The 20,157-nt window shown below is 29.6% G+C and overlaps 1 protein-coding gene across 1 annotated transcript in view; it reads left to right on the top strand.

Moving 5' to 3' along the window:
- Positions 1 to 4,148: 4,148 nt before the first annotated feature.
- LOC113367168 (sodium/potassium/calcium exchanger 2-like) overlaps positions 4,149 to 20,157 on the top strand; it is a 52,681-nt gene continuing 36,672 nt past the window's right edge. Inside the window, exon 1 of the mRNA XM_026608798.1 lies at positions 4,149 to 4,212. Coding sequence (XP_026464583.1) covers positions 4,149 to 4,212 — 64 coding nt within the window. The remainder of the gene's footprint in view (positions 4,213 to 20,157) is intronic.

Here is a 20,157-nt window from a genome sequence, read left to right as displayed (position 1 = left end):
CTTTCCTCACCTTTCCACACTGGCAGGACGGTTGTGACAGCTATAAATTTAAATTACAAAACATTAGTTATGAACATAAAAATGACTTATGATGACTTTTAATTATCAGAAATATGCAACACAGCATAACACAATCATTTAAACAAAGCTTATGACTAAAACAATATATAACAAAATATAATTTTTTAAACATAGTTAACAAGAAATAAACTAAACTATGTGATCACTTTCCTTCTCATAATTAATATGTTACTGTAATAAACATCAGTTGCCTAAGCAGTCAAAATATTCTAGTAACTATGTATCAATGTACTGAGATCTAGTCAAAATTATCATTACAATGGTGGCAAATGTTATAGTGACTATCAACTGCGCATTCGGAGCTTCCACAATTTCACAAAGGACTTACCTCTTAGGGCCCTATCTCAAAAACTGTAAAGTTTAGTTGTTATTACGACCGTCACGACCGTACCCTGGCACAATCGTACACAGTCTTCACTACTATTTTACAATAGTTACATAGTAATTTATTTTTCTCGCAGTCTATTTGAAAATTAGTATAATAAATAGAATATGACATGCCTAATATGTTGGCGTTTTTCGATCTGTGTTTGCTTTCGTACATTCTAAATTAGTAGAGTAGAGTTGCCTTTTTCCGCGGGTATAAAAATTCCCTATCGAAATCGCAAAAACAAGTAAAGTTAAGAACTTTTTAACTTCTCGAAGCAGAAGTTTATGTTTTCATCAAAAAATCCGATTCGCTAATTTTATGTTTTCTCGACGTATCGTTTGTCAGTTTTGTGCGACGATCTGCCCAGCCGTTTCTTTGTAATATGAAAAAAAGTGTTAAACTTTTTGACCCCATTTAAGCTCAAACTACCGAACCGATTTGAAAAATCAAAAACTGTTCGATAGATATTAGTTGGGAATAATAATGGTTAGTTTTAAATGAAAATCTACCGAGCCGTTTTTAACTTCCCGCAGGGCAAGTTATAGTAATCGCAAAAAAATCGAAAATGAAAATTTTTATATATCTTTACGTTTCAGAGGTTTCTGAACATTTTGGCATACCTTAGAAAAAATGGATGTATGTGTGTGTGTGTGTGTGTGTATGTATGTATGTATGTATGTATGTATGTATGTATGTATGTACGTGTGTGTATGTGAGGATACAAATTTTCGTCGACGATTTCGAGAACACGGATCAACCGATTTGAATAATTCAAAAAACATTCGATTCGTATTGATAAGGAGACGTGCTGATTAGTTTTTGGCAAAGGCAGGTCCAGCCGTTCCGAAGATACGGGGCAAAAAGTGCCAAAAACGGTACCTCCGTTTTTAAGAGAACGGAGCGTCCGATTTGAATAATTCAAAAAACATTTTACTTGTATTGACAAGATGTAGAATTGTTCAAAGTTTCATGGAGGCAGGTCTAGCGGTTTCGGAGATCTGATAAAAAAAGTAAAAAAAAATGCCATTCGGCGGTTAAAAATGATCATTAGACATATGCACATCAAATTGTCAGATATTTTATAGAGATTTTAACAATAAGTATGATTTTTTTTTACATTTCTGTGGGTTCCGTACCAATGCTTATGCGTTAGACGGCGGCGCGGCACCTGCGAGCTTTGACATTTCGTCTCTATGCAGTTCAAGCAGTGCGATTGCTTTGAAAAAAAGTTCAGAATTTTCAAAATATGTCAAAATGAAGAAAACATTTTTTTTCAAAAAAGTATTTTTTTGTCAAATTTATAGTTTCTCAAAAATCTATTTTTTTTTCGAAGTAAAATTTTTTCAAACATGTTAATCGTTTTTGAAAAAATAATAATTTTTGGTACGGGAAGTTCCAGCAATTTGCCTTAAGGCACGATGCCCTAATTGCCTTAAGACAGAATTCCACTTACAGCTAGTTTAAAAAAAATTAAGCCGAATTTTATGGAACTTTTTTTAGCGATATATATCATGGTCCTATAGAACTTACTAAATTATTACGGCCTTACGACAAGTAGTTTAAATTTAAAAATGCATCAAACTATGAGAAAATGATTAGTTTTGTTGACGTTAGCTAAAATTAAAATTAGACGATTTACTTGGTATAACAATAGAGTACTTGGTCTTAATGAACATACTAAACCAATAAAGTCCCACGGAAACTGGTTCAAATTTTTTTTTTCAAAAATTGTTGATTTTTTAAAATTTAAAGTTCATGTAACTTGCCTCAGGGCAAAATACCAGTACCAACTTGTTATATCTGTATGGAAATCTTAATTGGAAAGCACACATTCAGTAGAAAAGAAGACAATTGCAAGAAAAATTCAAGAGAATATATTCTTTGTTTGGAAGAAAATCTCAACTATCGACATACAATAAACTTGTGTTTTATTTATAAAGTTACTCTAGAATCTATATGGACTTGCAAAATAAGTCTTTAGGAGTCAGGATGCAAAGGTAATAAAAACGTCATTTAAAAATTCCAAAATAAGATTCTAAGGATCATTCTGAAGGTCTCAAAATATGTATCGACCTGGATGCTCCACCAGGGCAAAGGCATGCGTGCTGTGAGACAAGAGATCACAAAAGACGCCATCAAGTACAAACTTCGACTGGAAAACCAGTCTTAATTAAATTAAATAAAATAGTTAGTTATTCCAACTCTGAGTATACCAAATTAAAATTATATAGAGTGTTATTCCTGTAAAAAATGTATCTATGAAATTTATATTCTGCATTAGTTGGTTATTGAAGCTATTGTTTTGTGAATTCCCTTCAAAATCAATAATAATACATTGGATTTGTTTGCATCCTAGCTGTACCATTTTACCGCGTATGAGAAAACAAACAGGTTTTTTGAAAAATGGCATAAAGACACATTTCTACAATGGTAATTTACCGATAATAATTTGAGATAATAATTTGAGTTTCAACATCACCAATTAAATAAAAATTTTGCTGCAAAATTAATCTTGATTCCATGATGAATAAATATTATAGAAGAGCCAACATGGATTTAATTAGAGGTTATGTGTATAAATATTCTTATGTGTCATAATATTTCAGTTCACAAATACTATACAGATGGCGCAAGAATTTACTTAATGACTTATGTTAATAACAAATATAAGAAACTTTCAATTGGCGTGCGCTCTATCTAAATGATTATATTAGGAGCTGATGCTATTAGAGATTCATTCTTTATTCATTTGGAAGCATTGGCGCCCTTGGGAGCAAAGAAATCCGAAAATGTCCTTGTTAAGGACCACCGTAATATTTATATATGTGTGTGTGTGTGCATGTATCGCATCAAAGTCTAGAAAATGCAACTTTCACATGAGATTTCAGATTGAGATCTATAACCTAAAGCGGCAATTTCACATCATACTGTTTTTATCGATCTGTCCAATGATGGAATCAAACCTGGAACTAGTCCGTGATAGACCACGTGCTTAACCATTATACCACAAATGGTACTTTTTTGCATATTAGAAATATTAATTTTTATTCATGCTAATTGAAGTGATATATTTGTTTATAGAACGTGACGCAATAGCGATTCGCATTACGACGTATTGTCATACACCACTAGTTTAAATTTATGGCTGAAATTTTTTAAACGATGTCTTATAATTTGAAACAAAACAAAATTAGTTTTAATCGGCAGGTGATTACCGAGGCGAATTCCTACCTGTGCGCGTATACATACAATATATCATTTACGGATAGCGATTAGATACATATGTAGCATTGACATATTCAATACAATTGTCAGTCATACTAAGAAGTCCGAGAAGTTAATACGCGCGCGACTTTTGAATTTAGAACGATATTAAACGAATAAAAAACGATTAAGTTAAAAATTACAAGTTGACAATAATACTTCAAAAAGTGTCATGCATGTTAGATCCTATATAAAATATACGCGATATAATCCTAATTTTATTCTAAATATTATTTATCGTGTGGGGTAAAGTAGAGTAGTTGGAAAAAATGTGTACATTTTCATCTGGAACTAGACATTGTTGGATGACGCTTACTACATAACAAGTATTTGCATAAAAAAAAATTAATTCTAAAAAATAAATAGCTGTGATATTAAACTTTTATTCTAAATTATTACTTTTAATTAGTCTTAGAGTTTTTAATTATTTATAATGAATCTTTTAAACGTGGTACCGTTTCTGTTAGTTCTATGGAAGTGTGTTTCACCATTGGAAGGTTAGTGAAACAAATAACTTAATTATATTTGAATATATATATATATATATATATATATATATATATATAATTTAGAAATATAAAAAACAGCACTCTTCTTTTGCACTAATTTATTAAATAACATTAATTCGACAAACGTACCAAAACGAGATTTATCTCATCATCAGTGTATTATAATTAAAATTTTTAAATATGAATATCTAAAATAGCATTATGCGTTAACTCTTCCAAATTTTCATTCTAACTGAACTTACCTATTACTTGAGTAAGAACAAAAAACTGGAAGAGTTAATACATAATGCTAGTTTAGATATTAATATTTCAAATTTTAAATTGTAATACACTGATGATGAAATAAACCTAGTCTGGAAACGTTTGTAAAATTAATATTATTTAATAAATTAATGCAAAACAAGAGTGCTTTTTGTTCATATTTCTAATTAAATGTTTAACTACTTAGAATGCATTTGAATACATATATATTAGGATGGTCCTTAAAATAAATATTTTCAAATGTTCTTGCTCCCAGGGACTCAAATGATTCCAAATTGATATATTAACTTAAAGGTAGTCTGCAATTGGATCAAAGTTTCTTATGAAAATATAATGGGAAAAATTCTATTTGTTTTTTAGTGACAAGTAAATCAAAATTTTGAAATTAGCATTGGATTTGCTTATTTCGATCATAAATAAAAAAATTGCAAGCAAGGTTTAATCTTTTTAAAAAAATAAGTATTTATTTGGGAAAAAGAACCAAGAAACTTTTGGTTGGAGTGCAGACTATCTTAAAGTCAATGTTAAGAGCTGAAACTTTCAAGGAATTTATTCTTGTCACTTTGGAAGCATTTGAGATTCTGGAAGCAAAGAAAATCAAAAATATCCATTTTAAGAACAACCCTAATATTTATATATTATGATTTTATCTTACATATTGTAGTTGTAAAGATGTTACGAGAGTCAGTTTCGAAGTTTATTTCTTACACATAAAAATATTAACCCTTTCTAGAAACAAATAATTGTAAAATTGCTGAATATATTTTATTCAATTGTAGAATATATCTTATTTTGAACAGTAGTAGACTAATCAACAACTTTTCGCCACAATCTTGACACCGTTCTGTTGAAAAAAATTTGAATAAGATGTTTGAAAATATTTGTTCCTTTCATTATGCAAAATTCTACGATTCTACGATGGTGATATCTCGATGATTATTTAGCCAACGTAAAAAAATCAATGTTTTTGTAATAATGTCAATTTATTTCCTAACATAGACTTTTGATAATAATTTGTTACTTTTTATCCAGCGATATTTTAAATTATTTACCCCGTCTCAAAAATAAGTTTTCATGTCATATATAAAGTAGGCTCCGTGGTGGCGATGACCTCCTCATTCCATGTAAATTTCTACCCAGCGAGAGTTCTTTTCAAGGTTGGGAATGAAAAGTAGTTAAACGAGGTTAAATCTGAAGAATACATTGGTCATGGCAATAGTTAGTAGGCCTATTTGACCTATTTGGTCTTAGTGAAAACGAAGATGTGCGCCATCGTGGTTGAGTATCATTGTTTCCCTCCCAAGCAAAACTCTATGACCATTTTCTCGATAATCATCACCTTCGACAGCTTTCTTACGCCCAAAAATTTTCTTGTCTCTAAAACATGAAACAAACCATCGACCAACAATACCTTTTCCTATTTGAATTTGCAATTTACGAAGAACACCACGTGTCCCGTAGCCAAAATAAAACAACGGTTTCAATCCTACGGAAATTTTGACAGTAGCCAATTATGAGCCAAACTTACCAGAATCCTGAAGCATAAAAAACGGCTTTAGATGAAAAATTTGTTTAGTAATAAACAACTGCACACAATTTCCTTAATGCATCAGATAAAACGGATATCATTTTAGATAGAAACTATGCAAAATTTATCTAATAATTGACATTACTTTTCAAGAAGAAATTTGAAAAATATATTTTTATAATTTTTGATGTAAACAATATTATTACATTAACAAATTTGAAATTGTAAAAAAATTAATATTTTTTGAATAACAATATTTGATGCTTAGATGGAGATAGTTTATCAAATTAACAGCATTTCATAATAAAGTACCTATCATTAAAAATAATTCAAATCATCTATTAATTAATCAAAAGTAACTATTATTAAAAGTTGGTAACCATTATTTTAAATGACATTCAGAAATAAATTTTATTAAAAATGCTATGATTATATCAGTATACCATCATATCATATGGATATATATGATCATATAAACTCAGTAAGAGAATGCCAGCATTTTTATAAAATGCGAAAGTTACACACAAAGTTTAAAAAAATGGCATACAGTAAATATTCAATGAGTATTAAAAAAATGTTCATATATCAGTACAAAATACAAAATTTTGTGAATGAAATGTATTCGTATTAATTAAACATTTCTATATAATCTAATAAATAAATGTGCATATGTAAAATACCAGTTTTACCATCAAAAAGCTGGTTTTATAGACTGTAAATAAGATTCTGTAGTTCTTAGGGATACCGTAAATTTTTTTTGCAATATCTAAGAATATTCGTCAAACATGTACAGACATTCCAGAGTGTGGAGATGGCTACATATGAGTTCAATGCTGGTTATTTTGAAATGTCCGGTACTAGGTGCCACTTTGTAAAATCATATTTTTGCTACCAAAGTTTGATTGATAGTAATGATTATTTTTCAGCAAAGATTGCGTTTTTGTTAATTTAGTTTGATTTCTAACTTTATTATCTAACATAAGTCATAATTTAATAAACCATTTGTAAAATATTTTTTGATTTATTTATAAATAACCTTAGGTGTCCGGCACTCGGGGACTTCCCCCTATATAAAAAAACAATTTTTACTAACAATTAGTTGTTTAGCAATCCCATAGGCAAACTATGAGATGTTAACTTACGTTTATCAATGATCACAAATTGTTTTGTTATTATATTTCAAAACAATACAAATTTTGTGCATATCGCCTGATTTATATTACTTAAATGTACTAAAATAGCAACTAGTCATCAGCGCAAGGTGGAAAAATTCCATGTTGAAATATTGGGTTATCAATATGGATTTATATCTCCGATTCTTATTCAATGTATAATCCCTACTTGTAAATAATATTTATTTATATATAAATATAAATGTATGAATAACTAGTTGAAAGTAGAATTTTGCTTTAAGACAAGTTGCAAAAACTTCCCGGTAGGTGTAATAATTAACTTATTCAATCGAAATTGGGTTTTAGATATTTAGATAAAATTTTCAACTTATTTCGAAAATCGAGTTTTCGCTTTCAATTTAATCAAAACCTTGCGATTTCTAATTGATATCTTTCAAACACATTTATAATATCTGTAATTATATTAATTATAGTGCACAGACACGTTCTTGTTTGTATGTCCTACAATTGTAGACTATTATTCTAAATTTTAATTAATTTAATTTTTTTAATTTTCATATGACAGTTTAGTATATGTGTATGACAGTTTATCGCAATGTTAACTTTAAGGAAAAACATCGACCAACCAATTTCCGTATGACTGTTTAGTGTTTAGTGTATGAACTTTATCACAACATTAAATTTTATGTAAAATATCGAAAACCTTTATAAAGAAACCCACTAAATTATTCTGTGAAAGGTTAAGTATCTACTGTTAGAAAATACGGGCAAAAATACTTCTTAGTTCTAGATATAATTTAATGATTTATATTAATGGTAACATTTTTTCTAAAACTAGAGAAGTTTTGTAGACTGTTCATTTACATTCTTGCTAATTCCAAAGTCATTTGGTACAAATTTTGACTATAATATTTTTTTCAAATTTTGATGAATTTTTAAAATTAAACTACTTGTCGTAGGGCCGGAATATTTTAGTATGTACTCTAAGATTGTGGTATCTATCGCCAAAACAATTTCATAAAAATCGGCAAAAATTTTGTTTTAACACTTAGAAAACGGCTCGCTAGATCTCTGCCTGAAACTAATCAGTATCAATCCCAACCAATATCTTGCATACGGTTTTTGAATTTTGAAATCGGTTCAGAATTGCGATTCACAAAGAAACGGCTCGGCCGATCGTCGCGCGAAAATAACAAACAATAGTCGTCATTGACATACATCTATGGCTTTTTAATTTTTGAAATCGGTCCAGCCATTTCTGCGAAAACGTCGTAAGGTAAAAAATCTGTTCGCACGCACACACTTTTTCCAAATTTGGTGTCATTCGATTCAGAATGGCTTGAAGCGTCGAGAAAACATAAAATTAGCGAGTCGGATTTTTTTATGAAAATATAAAGAATGTATTGTTCTTTGTACATTATTTTTTGTTTTTATGTCTACTTTTGCACGTTAATATATATTCTCGAACTGCGTCGCATTCTTCATTTCACATAAACAGTCCGCACTCTTGTCAACATAAATAACTAATTTTCAAAATTGCTTTTGTATAGCTTCAATTATTTTTCAATAAAATAGTAATTGACTTTATTAATGACTTAAAACAATCATAAAGGCAACAAAAACGCAGTATCATCTCTTCAAAAACTGTCATATCATTTGCTTATTGTTTTATACATTTGAAAAGTAAAGTGCTTAGTATTAAAGTGAATAGTAAAACAATTATAATAATATTAATACATATTAATAACTAATTAAAGCAAAACTTTTTGAGAAGAGTATTATAAGTATAATAAAATAAGACATTTTTAAATACCATATAACTTAATCATATAACGAATTCGAGAGCACGGATCAACCAATTTCAATGATTTAAAACACATTCGATTTGTAATGATGAGGAAAAGTGGTGATTAGATTTTGGAAAAGACAGGTCCAGCCGTTTTTTGGAGATGTAGAGCTGAATGTGCAAAAAATTTAAGTTTTTGAGAGCTAAGCATCCGTTGAATGTGTTGACGAAACGGTTGCTTTTATCATTATATATATCAAAGAATAATTCGGATTTTAATTCCAATTCTAGCTAATTTTCTAAACATCACTTATATACTTTAGATAAATAATTTTAATTTTGCAATTCAGTTTATATAATATTTACTTAGAACTTAATTTTCAATCCGATTGATTAAGTTTTGTCTATTTACTTTTTATAGAATAAGGATAATGAAAGTTACATTATTTTTAATAATCTATTTGAAAGTCGACAAAAAATTGTCTCTTCACATACACACATGCACTCACATACACACACCTAGTCACACATCCATTTTTTCTGAGGTATGACAAAATCTTCAGAAACTTTTTAAACGAAAGCATTTTCATTTTCAATTTTTGACCCATTACTCTACGGGAAGTTTATAATTAGTATAAAGTTTGTATACATTTCTATGGGTTCCGCATCAATGGTTATATGTTAGACTGCGACGCGGCGCTTACGCGCTTCGATATTTCTTTTCTAAAACAGCCAGGCAGTACGATTGCTTTGAAAAAAAGTTCAATATTTCCAACAAATCGCAAAATCGCATTTTTTCGAAGTTTTCAAAAAATTCAAAGATTTAAAAAAATATATATTTGTGGAATAGTAAGTTCCAGCAATTTGCCTTAAGTCACGATGCCATGCGCCACTATAGTTTTATGAACTTACCGTAGGAATCACTTTCTATCTTATATATCTTATACTTCAACAACATTACCTGGGTTAATTCTTCTACTCAATGTCTCTTTCACATCGTCCCGTAGAGCACCAATTCGCCGGCACACGAAAAACACATGTTCAGCATCTTCGATTTCGCCCAAACAATATAGGCAATCCGGCGAGCTATCGTGCTTGAAGCGGTGTAGGTAGGCTCGAAAACAGCCGTGCCCAGATAGCATTTGCGTAGTATAATAATTTACTTCTCCATGCTTGCGACTTAGCCAGACTTTGATGTTTGGAATAAGACGTTGCGTCTATCTGCCCTTCTATGCAACATCTCACAATTGCTGCCATCGGTCAATGCTGTTATGCCGTTCTTCTAATCTCAACTTTTCAGGACTCAGTTGTTGATGTCTTTGGTGGTAAATCCGTCTTTCCTCTGCTAAGACTAAGAGAGGCAGAGTTCCTGAATATGTGTGTGTGTGTGCAATTATTCAAACAACATTCGATTGTTGTTGATAATAGACGTTCTGATTAGTTTTTGGTATAGACAAGTCTAGCCGTTTCGAAGATACGGAGCAAAAAGTGCCAGAAACGGTAACTCAGTTTTTAAGATAACGGAGTGTCCGATTTTATTAATTCAAAAAACATGTTGCTTGTATTGACAAGATGAATAACTGATTAAATTTTCCTAAAAGCAGGTCTAGCGGTTTCGGAGATCTAGTAAAAAAAGTAAAAAAAAATCTATTTGGCGGTCAAAAATGATCATTAGACATACGAGTACACACCTAAAATTATCAGATATTTTTTAGAGATTTCAACAATAAAAGTATAAATTTTGTTTACATTCCTATGGGTTCCGTACCAATGTTTATTCGTCAGAAGGCGCTTACGCGCTTCGATATTTCGTTTCTATGCAGTTGAAGTAGTACGATTGCTTTGAAAAAAGTTCAGAACATCCAGAATATTTCATGATAATAGTTATAATTAGAAAGAAAACACTTTTTTTTTCAAAAAGTCTTTTTTCCAAGAAAATAATTTCAAAAATTTAGTTTCATATAAATCTAATTTTTTGATACGAGAAGTTCTAGCAATTTGCCTTAAGACATGATGCCATGCGCTTCTCTAGTTTTAACATCAATCGATTAAAAATTCTTGTACGTCGTATTTTTGAATGGTCAACCCAACAGTTGACTAATACATATTTGATTATTTCTCGATTAGAATTTATCAAATAGGGGTGACTTTTTAAAATCGATGCAACTATTCTAGGAAAGTACTATTTTTACATGAAAAAATATTTAAGATATATTTTTTAAATTTTCAATTAACTATACATTTTATAAAACAATTAAATAACACATGCTTTAAAATTTTATTAACGTTTCTCAAACTAAACTACAGTGTTCACGACCATAAAAACTAACAACGAATAAAATACTTTTGTTATGGATTTTCAAACATTGCCGTTTATCTCCTGATAGTGCAATAGTAATAATCAAGGTGATGGCTAGTTATACATCTTTTTCTTTCTAGTTTCAAATATTGTTAAAAAAAATTCTTAACTTTACTTATTTTTGAGTTATCGGAAGTGCACTTTTTACCTGCAGACCTTCAAGCCCCACTCTACCTTATATTATACCGTGGAAAATTGCTATTAAACATTCACCTATGTACAACTTTTGGCGCTAAAATACGATCGAATAATTGTGTTACCGAATATTCGGTATTCGGTTTTCTGCATAATATACTGGTTTAATATATAATTTGGTTAATTTTTTTTACTGTAAATACATTATACTCGTACATTAAGAACTAAACTAAAATTATTAGCTCATCCTCTCACAAAGAGCTTGCAATGTGAACTGTGCAGTTTTTTTTTATAATTTTATTTGAACAGCGATCAAAACTTATGGGTTCTATGAGCTGTTGTGATTAATATCTTACAAACTACATTTGTTTTATTACAGATGGCAACCCAAACAGTTGTCACATCTCTGTATGATAAATTTTTATTGCAATCTCTGTAATAGGGCAAGTATGGTGCAACAATGCCGGGTGAGGGCTATTTTGACTTGGAAACATATTGCTATCTATATTTCCAAGTGAAAATCGTTGTCACTGTTGCCTGACAACAGGCTGCTCAAAGTGAGTATTGAACCCGGGACCTCTGAAACAAGTCCCGTCGCTCTTAACCACTTACCTACGGGCGAGCCCGTGAACTGTGCAGTATTCACTATTTTTTTACCAATTAACAAATGTATATCTATTAAGGAAGTATCTATGAGACCAATTAAAATAAGTTTAATATTATCTAACTTTAAATGTATTACCATCAATTATGAATTTTCAAATTCGTGTCCTTGAAAAGTGAGATGGTCATTTGATGTCTGTTATCAATCTCTGACTTTGATAATTTCCGAACGAATGGCTGTGATTGATAATGATAACAAATAGAATTCTTGAGCATATAATATTAAAGTAAATGCCTTCTAATCTGATCAGAAAAATACTGATCTCAACGGTCACATATGTTACTACACCTTAAATGGGATTTTCAGTAATCTGTTTGTACAAAACTTCAAATGAAATTATAAAAAATATATGTTTTCAGAAGCATACAGTAAACAGATAACAAGTAGGTGATTCACATGAATAAACGTGGCAAGTGTAGTAATAAGAATCTATTTATAAATTACTAGTTAAAGACAAAATTGTAAATGAAAATTAAAATCCGTTTTAATGATAGTAAATTTAAGTGGAAACCGGTGTTATTTATATAATATGTTTGAAGCTTTACCTGTAAGAAATGAAAATAGTGGTTAATGGCATTGTGCCTTAAGGCAAATTGCACAAATCTTCCGTACCGTAATGAAATATTCGAGAAGTTTTTGAAGTTTTTAGCCTAAAAGAAAATTGTAATCCGAATAATTTTGCATATTAAAAAAATTGCAAATTTAAAAAAAAAAAAAAAGTTGAAATAATTTTTGTTGCCTTCCCCAAAAACTAATCATTTTTCACACTGTCAACACAAGCAAAATGTTTTTTTAATTATATGATTTATTCTCTTTATAACATCTACTTTTTTCTCCTCATCTCGAAAAAGACTGGAACGAATATTTGCTGAATCATTCTAATCGGATGCCTGGTTCACGAGAAACCGACTTTCTATTTTTCGCACTTTTTGCCCTATATTTCCTGAACGGCTTGACCTGTCTCTACCAAAAATTGATAAGCACGTCTCTCCCTATCAATAGGAATCGAATGTTTTTTGAATCATTCAAATCGGTTGATACGTGCTACCGAAAACGTGGACGAAAAATTTTATCCACACATACATACACACACATAAACACATTCATTTTTTAAGATATGCCAAAATGTTCAGAAACCTCTTCAAAAATAAACCTTTGAAGGAGCGATTTGAACTGATTACCTCACCAAGGCAATGACGCTCAACATCTGGCAAGATTGCAATTTAGCTTTCTTCATGTTAAACGGAGAGGATACTAAAACTATCTAACTTTTTAATAAGATCACTATGTCATTTGGTTCATATTTTTCCTATTTTTTAGTAGACCCAAAGTAAGTCACTAGAATCTTTTTAAAGACATGACTTTGATCAAACAAATTCTTCGCAAAGCTGATAGGATTTTTAATAGTTTTTATTCTCTCAAATATACTTGTTTCTATTTTTTGAAAAATTGACAACTGTTATTAACTCAATGTAATCTTCTTCATATATAAAAATAAGTCGGGTTTTCCTTCCTGACGGATTAACTCCAGAACGCACGAACCGATTTCGACAATTTTGCATTCGTTGGAAAGGTCTCGGGCTCCGCAAGGTTTAATATAATTATTAATCTTAATAATTAATAAGTTTAATTAATAATAGCTAAGAAAATTAGTGGTGCATAGCATCGTGTGCTGATGCAAATTACTGGAACTTCATGCACCGTAATTAAAAGTTCGAGTAATAAAAATAATCAATAACTGTTTTAAATAATTTTAAATAGATTATCTTCTATATATATAAAAAAGGCGTGTTTTCCTTCCTGACAAAATAACTCCAGAACGCACGAACCGATTTCGACAATTTTGCATTTGTTGGAAAGGTCTCGGGCTCCGCAAGGTTAACAGCTAAAAAAATTAGTTATGCATGGCATCGTGCCTTAATGCAAGCTGCTGGAACTTTACGCACCGTAATTAAAAATTCGAGTGATGACATTAGTGAAAATTATCAGAATTATGCTTGGTGAAGTCAACGAGTAATTCTTGCCGCAAAGAATAATGATGTACACGCACTGAATTTCACAATTCAATCAAAAATTGCTGGCGATTTCGTGATATACCAATGATTCTGACTGGTCTTCCGTTTGACTTCAAACGATTGCAATTTCCAGTTCGCCTTGCGTTCGCAATAACAAGTCGCAAGGCCAATCGCTTAGTGTTTGCGGGATAAATTTCAAATAAATTATTTATAAAATCATTGTTTTTCACATAGGCAGTTATACGTTCCCTGTTCACGAGTTGGAAAACCATCCGTTTTGTTTGTGTTAACGTCAGACCAAAAAACAAAAAATGTGGTTTACCAAAGAGCACTTCAATGAAACGGATAATTGGCGGATTCACTTTCATTTACTTAGAGAAGTTCAACTAAAAAACACTTCATTTTTGTAATCGAAATAAATTCATTACTGTTGTGCAATAAAATCAAATTTTTCCTTTTCAAATATAAAACAAACAAAAAATTTCTTCATCTTCCTCACGAAACCATCTGGTGACGAAACAGAGTTCGTCGGGTTTGCTAGTAAAATAATATATATGATCAATTTATTATGTGAATTACGTAAACAAAAATAATTAATAATAATAATCTATTAAGTGCATATGGATAAGTGGCATTAAAGTTGATGAATCTTATTCAATTGACTTTAGTGTTATATCGGGCAAGAGCGATTTAAGCAGATGCTAGTAAATTAGTTAATTATTTCGTTATATAAATATAAATAGAAAGTGCCTAATAGTAGAGAAATCATATTTCCACAACTGCATGTTAACTGAAATTGCTTTTTATGTTAAACATTATCATACAATTAGACGTCTCATGTTACAATAAAACTTAGGATACATATACATAGGAAAACTAATAAGTTTAATCTCAAAATACTTTGTCCAGTATTAAGTCTTCTCTGACAAACATTTTGAATTTTAGTAATCTCATAATAATTAAAAACTCATTATCATCCATTAATTGTCAATTTTAGCTTAAATGGTTTTCTTATATAGATGCCGAACTGATAATTGACAAGAAAAAGAAAGTCTGTTGATATGGATAATGAAGTTACATTGCATATAAATACGATTAGATTAATTGCAGTCCAGATTATCATTTCTGAAGTATGTGCAATTATGTATGAAAATAATTGCAAATAATTTCAATTTATTAGTAAATAAAGCAAAGAAAATCGATATGAAACCTTAATTTACACACACATACAAATGCATAATAGCTTGTAATATATATTACTTATAATAGCTCGTTTTATTTTGTAACATATTGTTGAAAATAAAGTCAATAAAAATTAAATTAGTAGTGCATGGCATCATGTGCCTTAAGGCAAATTGCTGGAATTTCTCGTACTTTAATTTGAAAATTTTAAAAGCTCAAAAAAGAAAATTAGATTTTTTCAAGAAGATATATTTTTTTGAAAAATATGAATATTGAAATAAAATTCTTGTTTTGAAGATACTAATACTTTTTGCAAACTTTGAAATTTTGAAATTTAATAAAAGTTCTTGGTATCATTCAAATTGATTGATTCAAATTTCTAAATATTTATATTTCGACCATCAAATGCCATTTTTTTAAACTTTTTTTTCTAGATCTCCAAAACCGCTGGACATGCATTTGCAAAAATTTAATCAGTTCTTCATTACGTCAACACAAACGGAATGTTTATAGAATCATTCTAATCGGATGTTTCGTCTCTCACAAACTCAATTGCCATTTTCTGCACTTTTTGCCCCGTATCTTTGAAACAGCTGGACTTGCCTATGCCATGAACTAATCTGCAAATCTTCATGTCAATGCCTTTTGAATAATTCAAATCGGTTGAACATACTTACATACATACATACATACTACATACATACATACACACACATCATAATTTTAATTTATTTAATCAATTTATCTAAGTTTGAGAAAATGAGTAGTTTTTTTAACATTTATTAAAATTAAACTTAGACGATTTACGATAACGATAGAGTGTTCGTTCGTTTTTAATGATGTGTGATAAATCCACTCGGAATACTTTTAATGACTCATAAATTAATTTATATTATATTGATTAAGTTGATCATTTACACATATCGGGAAGTGCATGTAACTTGCCTCAAGGCAAAATACCAATTCCAACTAGTTTTTATACTTTCTGCCTTCAAAGTTTTTGTTAACGAAATCAAAATTTTATATTTCCATCAAATTCAAGTCAAACAATCATACTTTCACTATCTTTACGCGATGCATATGAACTTGAAATTATTTTTTGACGCGATCGAAAACGTCATAAATATGTTATTCTTAAGTAATTATAAATGCAAATTGGCAGTTATTTGCTTTATTTATCAATTTTTGCTATTTATAATTGTTTACCAAATTATTATAGAATGACACAACATTTTTATAATCATTCATTAGGCTATTTATATTTTTGTATCCAAATTGTAAGAGATATCCAAATAAAATGTATTTTAGGGCATTCTCAAAAAGGTGCAAATCTATATATATATATATATATATATATATATTTATTTATTTATTTATTTATTTATTTATAGTGAAATAATTGCTTTTTTGCATTAAAGTGCTAAAGATATTTAATTTAAATGTTGAATTGAATTACACTATTTAAATTAGTCATTCAAATTCGCGCTGTCGTTAAGCATTTTACACAAATAGTTTGTTATAAATTACTCATATAATTGTTATGATCTTACATTGTTTTTACCATTTTTACTCATATAATTATCATAGCATTTATTTAATTATAAATTTATTAGTGTTTGCATATTATGTTCATCAAACGAACTAATCCATATGATGACTATTAGGCATAGAGTATAATATAAAATATATATAGTCAAGCTTGATAACAATCTTTATAACACAGATTTTGTGAAATTAATAAATACTATTTTTATCAAAAAACACTTTAAACAACCATTTTTAATATTTTTTTTTATCTATTTTTACGTTACTAACCATATAAATACTTAAAAATATAAACATAATAAGACACTCCATGTCCAGCCTATTTTATTGAAATCCACCCAATATATTTTATTTACATTTTTTATGTAGATACTTTCTACGAAAGCTGTAGTTGGTTAAATAACAATGTGTATTTCCAATAAACTTGATTTTTTTGCGAATATTTCAATAATATCTAATGTTTGGCACTTACATATTTCTCATTATTTCATACTTCTGTCAACAAAATATTTTTTTAATAAATTTTAATATTCATGCTTTAAATTCTTATTTATAGTATATGATGCATATCATATTTACACATAGGGGGAAGTGCCCGAGTGTCGGACGCCTAAGGTTATTTATAAATAAATCAAAAAATATTTTACGAAATGTTTATTAAATTATAACTTATGTTAGATAACAAAGTTAGAAATCAAACTAAATTAACAAAAACGCGACCTTTGCTAAAAAATAATTAACAAGAAATATGATTTTACAAGGTAGCATCTAGTACCGAACATTTCAAAATAACCAGCATTGAACCTATATGTAGCCATCTCCAAACTCTGGAGTGTCTGCGCATGTGTCTTTGACGAATATTTTGAGATCACTATTTATCCATCCTTTTGGCTGAGCCACACCGATGCTCTCAGCTAGAGCATTCATCATAAGATTTTCATTCTTTGACTGGGAAATACAAAAGATGAGGATATGTAGTGACCGTTAGCATTCATACAGAATAAAATTAAATAATTAGAATAAATTACGTCAATTTTCACAAGAAATATCAATATGTTTACTTTCCGGCACTGAAGGAAGACTTAGTGTCCGGTGCTAAGGGACAGGCATGTTCTACAGATAACAATCAAGTGCTACTTTTATCTTTGAATGCCACTCAAATGTAAATGCAAAAATATACTAGAATTACTTCCATTAATATTTAGGTGACGCCTTGGTTTTGCGCCTAAAACAGCAAAGGGTTGTTTCCGCCGTGGCCGTATGCGTCACAGGTGAGTCTTGACGCGTGATCCTGCACCTGTGTGCCACCAGCGTCCCTTTCACTTGTTTTGTTTGTTTCACAATCTGATATGAAAATATTTATACTCGCTTAAATAGTACGTGTCAAATAGAGTGTCCGGCATTGGGTGCTGTCCGGCGTTACGGGACTTCCCCCTATCTATAGCATGCATTTAAAATAACTTAGATTGATCGATATTTATTGTGTTCTACCATTTTTGACAGTAATAATATACATTTTTTATTATTTCATGAATGTGAATCAGTTAACGCAATTTATATAATCACTTGTCAAAAATTATTGAAATTACCAAAAATATAATATTTCGAGTATAAGTTAAGATTTTGATTATGAGCAAATCAAATTTGCGCGGCCAAACAACGTGACACTAACTTTATATATATTACGATAGGGTAGAGCAAAGCTTAAATGTGCGCGGGCAAAAAGGTCCACCACCATTATCTCAACAAAAAAATTAAACGTTGCTATTTAAAAGTAGAAGGCAAAATATGTGTAATGAGCTATCTTGATCTCATTCTTAGGCTGTCGGTATCGGAACATAAATGACAATGTAAGAATATTTATAACGAAAGAATTTTGTTGCTTCTGTAGGTTTTTTGGCTTTTTTATATCTGAATACAATATTTGAGTATACGTCAGTTTATTGTTTCATAACAACTAATGTTATTTTCAAGTTAGATTCAACAGCTTTTCATATAACTTTTATAAAAGCTTACTTGTGGGTGGGGTAAAAAGGATCATCTAAATTTTTATACAGGCAATGGTAAAAACAATAATAGAATAGAAATTCAAAAATAGAATAAGTTGAAAAAAAAACTTCACAACTGATACATTAAATTAATAGTTATTTCATCTCTGCTGATAAATATTTCTCACGGTGTATTCCTTTTATAAATTTTGTTCATAAAATTTTTATTTTTCATTGCTTGAATAATTAACTACGCCTAGGATAAGTTATAGTAATCGGCCAAAAATCGAAAATAATTTTTTTTGCATATATTCACGTTTCAGGTTTCTGAATATTTTGAACAGAACAAATGGATGTGTGTAAATGGGTGTCGTGTGTGTAGTATACATATCTGAATGGGTACAACTTTTCGTCGACTTTTTCGGGAGCACAAGTCAACCGATTTGAAATTCAAAACCCCATTGGATTCCTATTAATAAAAAGATATGCTGATTAGTTTTTGGCAAAAGTAGCAAAGAGTGCAGCAAATAAAAATCGAGTTTTTAAGAGTATGGAACATCCGATTTGAATGATTCAAAAAAAAATTCAATTGGTATTGATGGGAATACGTGGTGGTTAGTTTTTGGCAAAGACAGGACCAGCCGTTTTCGAGATATGGAGCTAAATTTGCAAAAAATAACAGTTTTTGAGAGAACGAAGTATCCAATTTCAATGATTCAAAAAACCCTCATCTTGTATTCGAAACGATCGTTTTGGGGGTAATAAATAAAATATTTTCAATTTTTTTTATTATCAAAAAGTCCTTTTTGAGCGTGGTAAAAAAAGACAGGTGCAAAATTTTTGGAAAATCTCAAACTGGTCCTTTGTGCCCCGCCCTATCTTATATTTTTTATACCTATATTTCGAAATAATATCATTGATCAAATTTTATCCAGATTCAAAGTATTTTTGTCAATTGAAATGCAATGCAAATGCATGATTATGAACTCATGCTTGTTTATATAAACCAGGTGTTTTATATTATATTATATGTACAGAGATGTAAGTATTTTCTATGATGTTTACTAAATTAGTTTTAACTAATATGACATTTAATTGTCATATTCATATAAATATGTAATACATCAAAATTACACTTGGAGCAATTGTTTACTTTAAATTTATTATCGTTCTCGTAGATTGCCTATTAGCGTTGTATAACATAATACATCGTGCGGTTGTGAAAATGTATATGCATAAACAAAGTAATAATTTAAATCATTATATATTGGATATAATTTATCATATAAGACATTAATATGTTTTGTTATTAGTTGAGATGTTTACAATTTTTGTGA

Source organism: Ctenocephalides felis, unplaced genomic scaffold (genome assembly GCF_003426905.1).
Source record: "Ctenocephalides felis isolate EL2017-DRISC unplaced genomic scaffold, ASM342690v1 CF-g0.4_SCAFFOLD_01170, whole genome shotgun sequence".
In the NCBI taxonomy this organism is placed as follows: Eukaryota; Metazoa; Arthropoda; class Insecta; order Siphonaptera; family Pulicidae; genus Ctenocephalides; species Ctenocephalides felis.
This window is presented reverse-complemented; position numbering and strand designations above follow the sequence as displayed.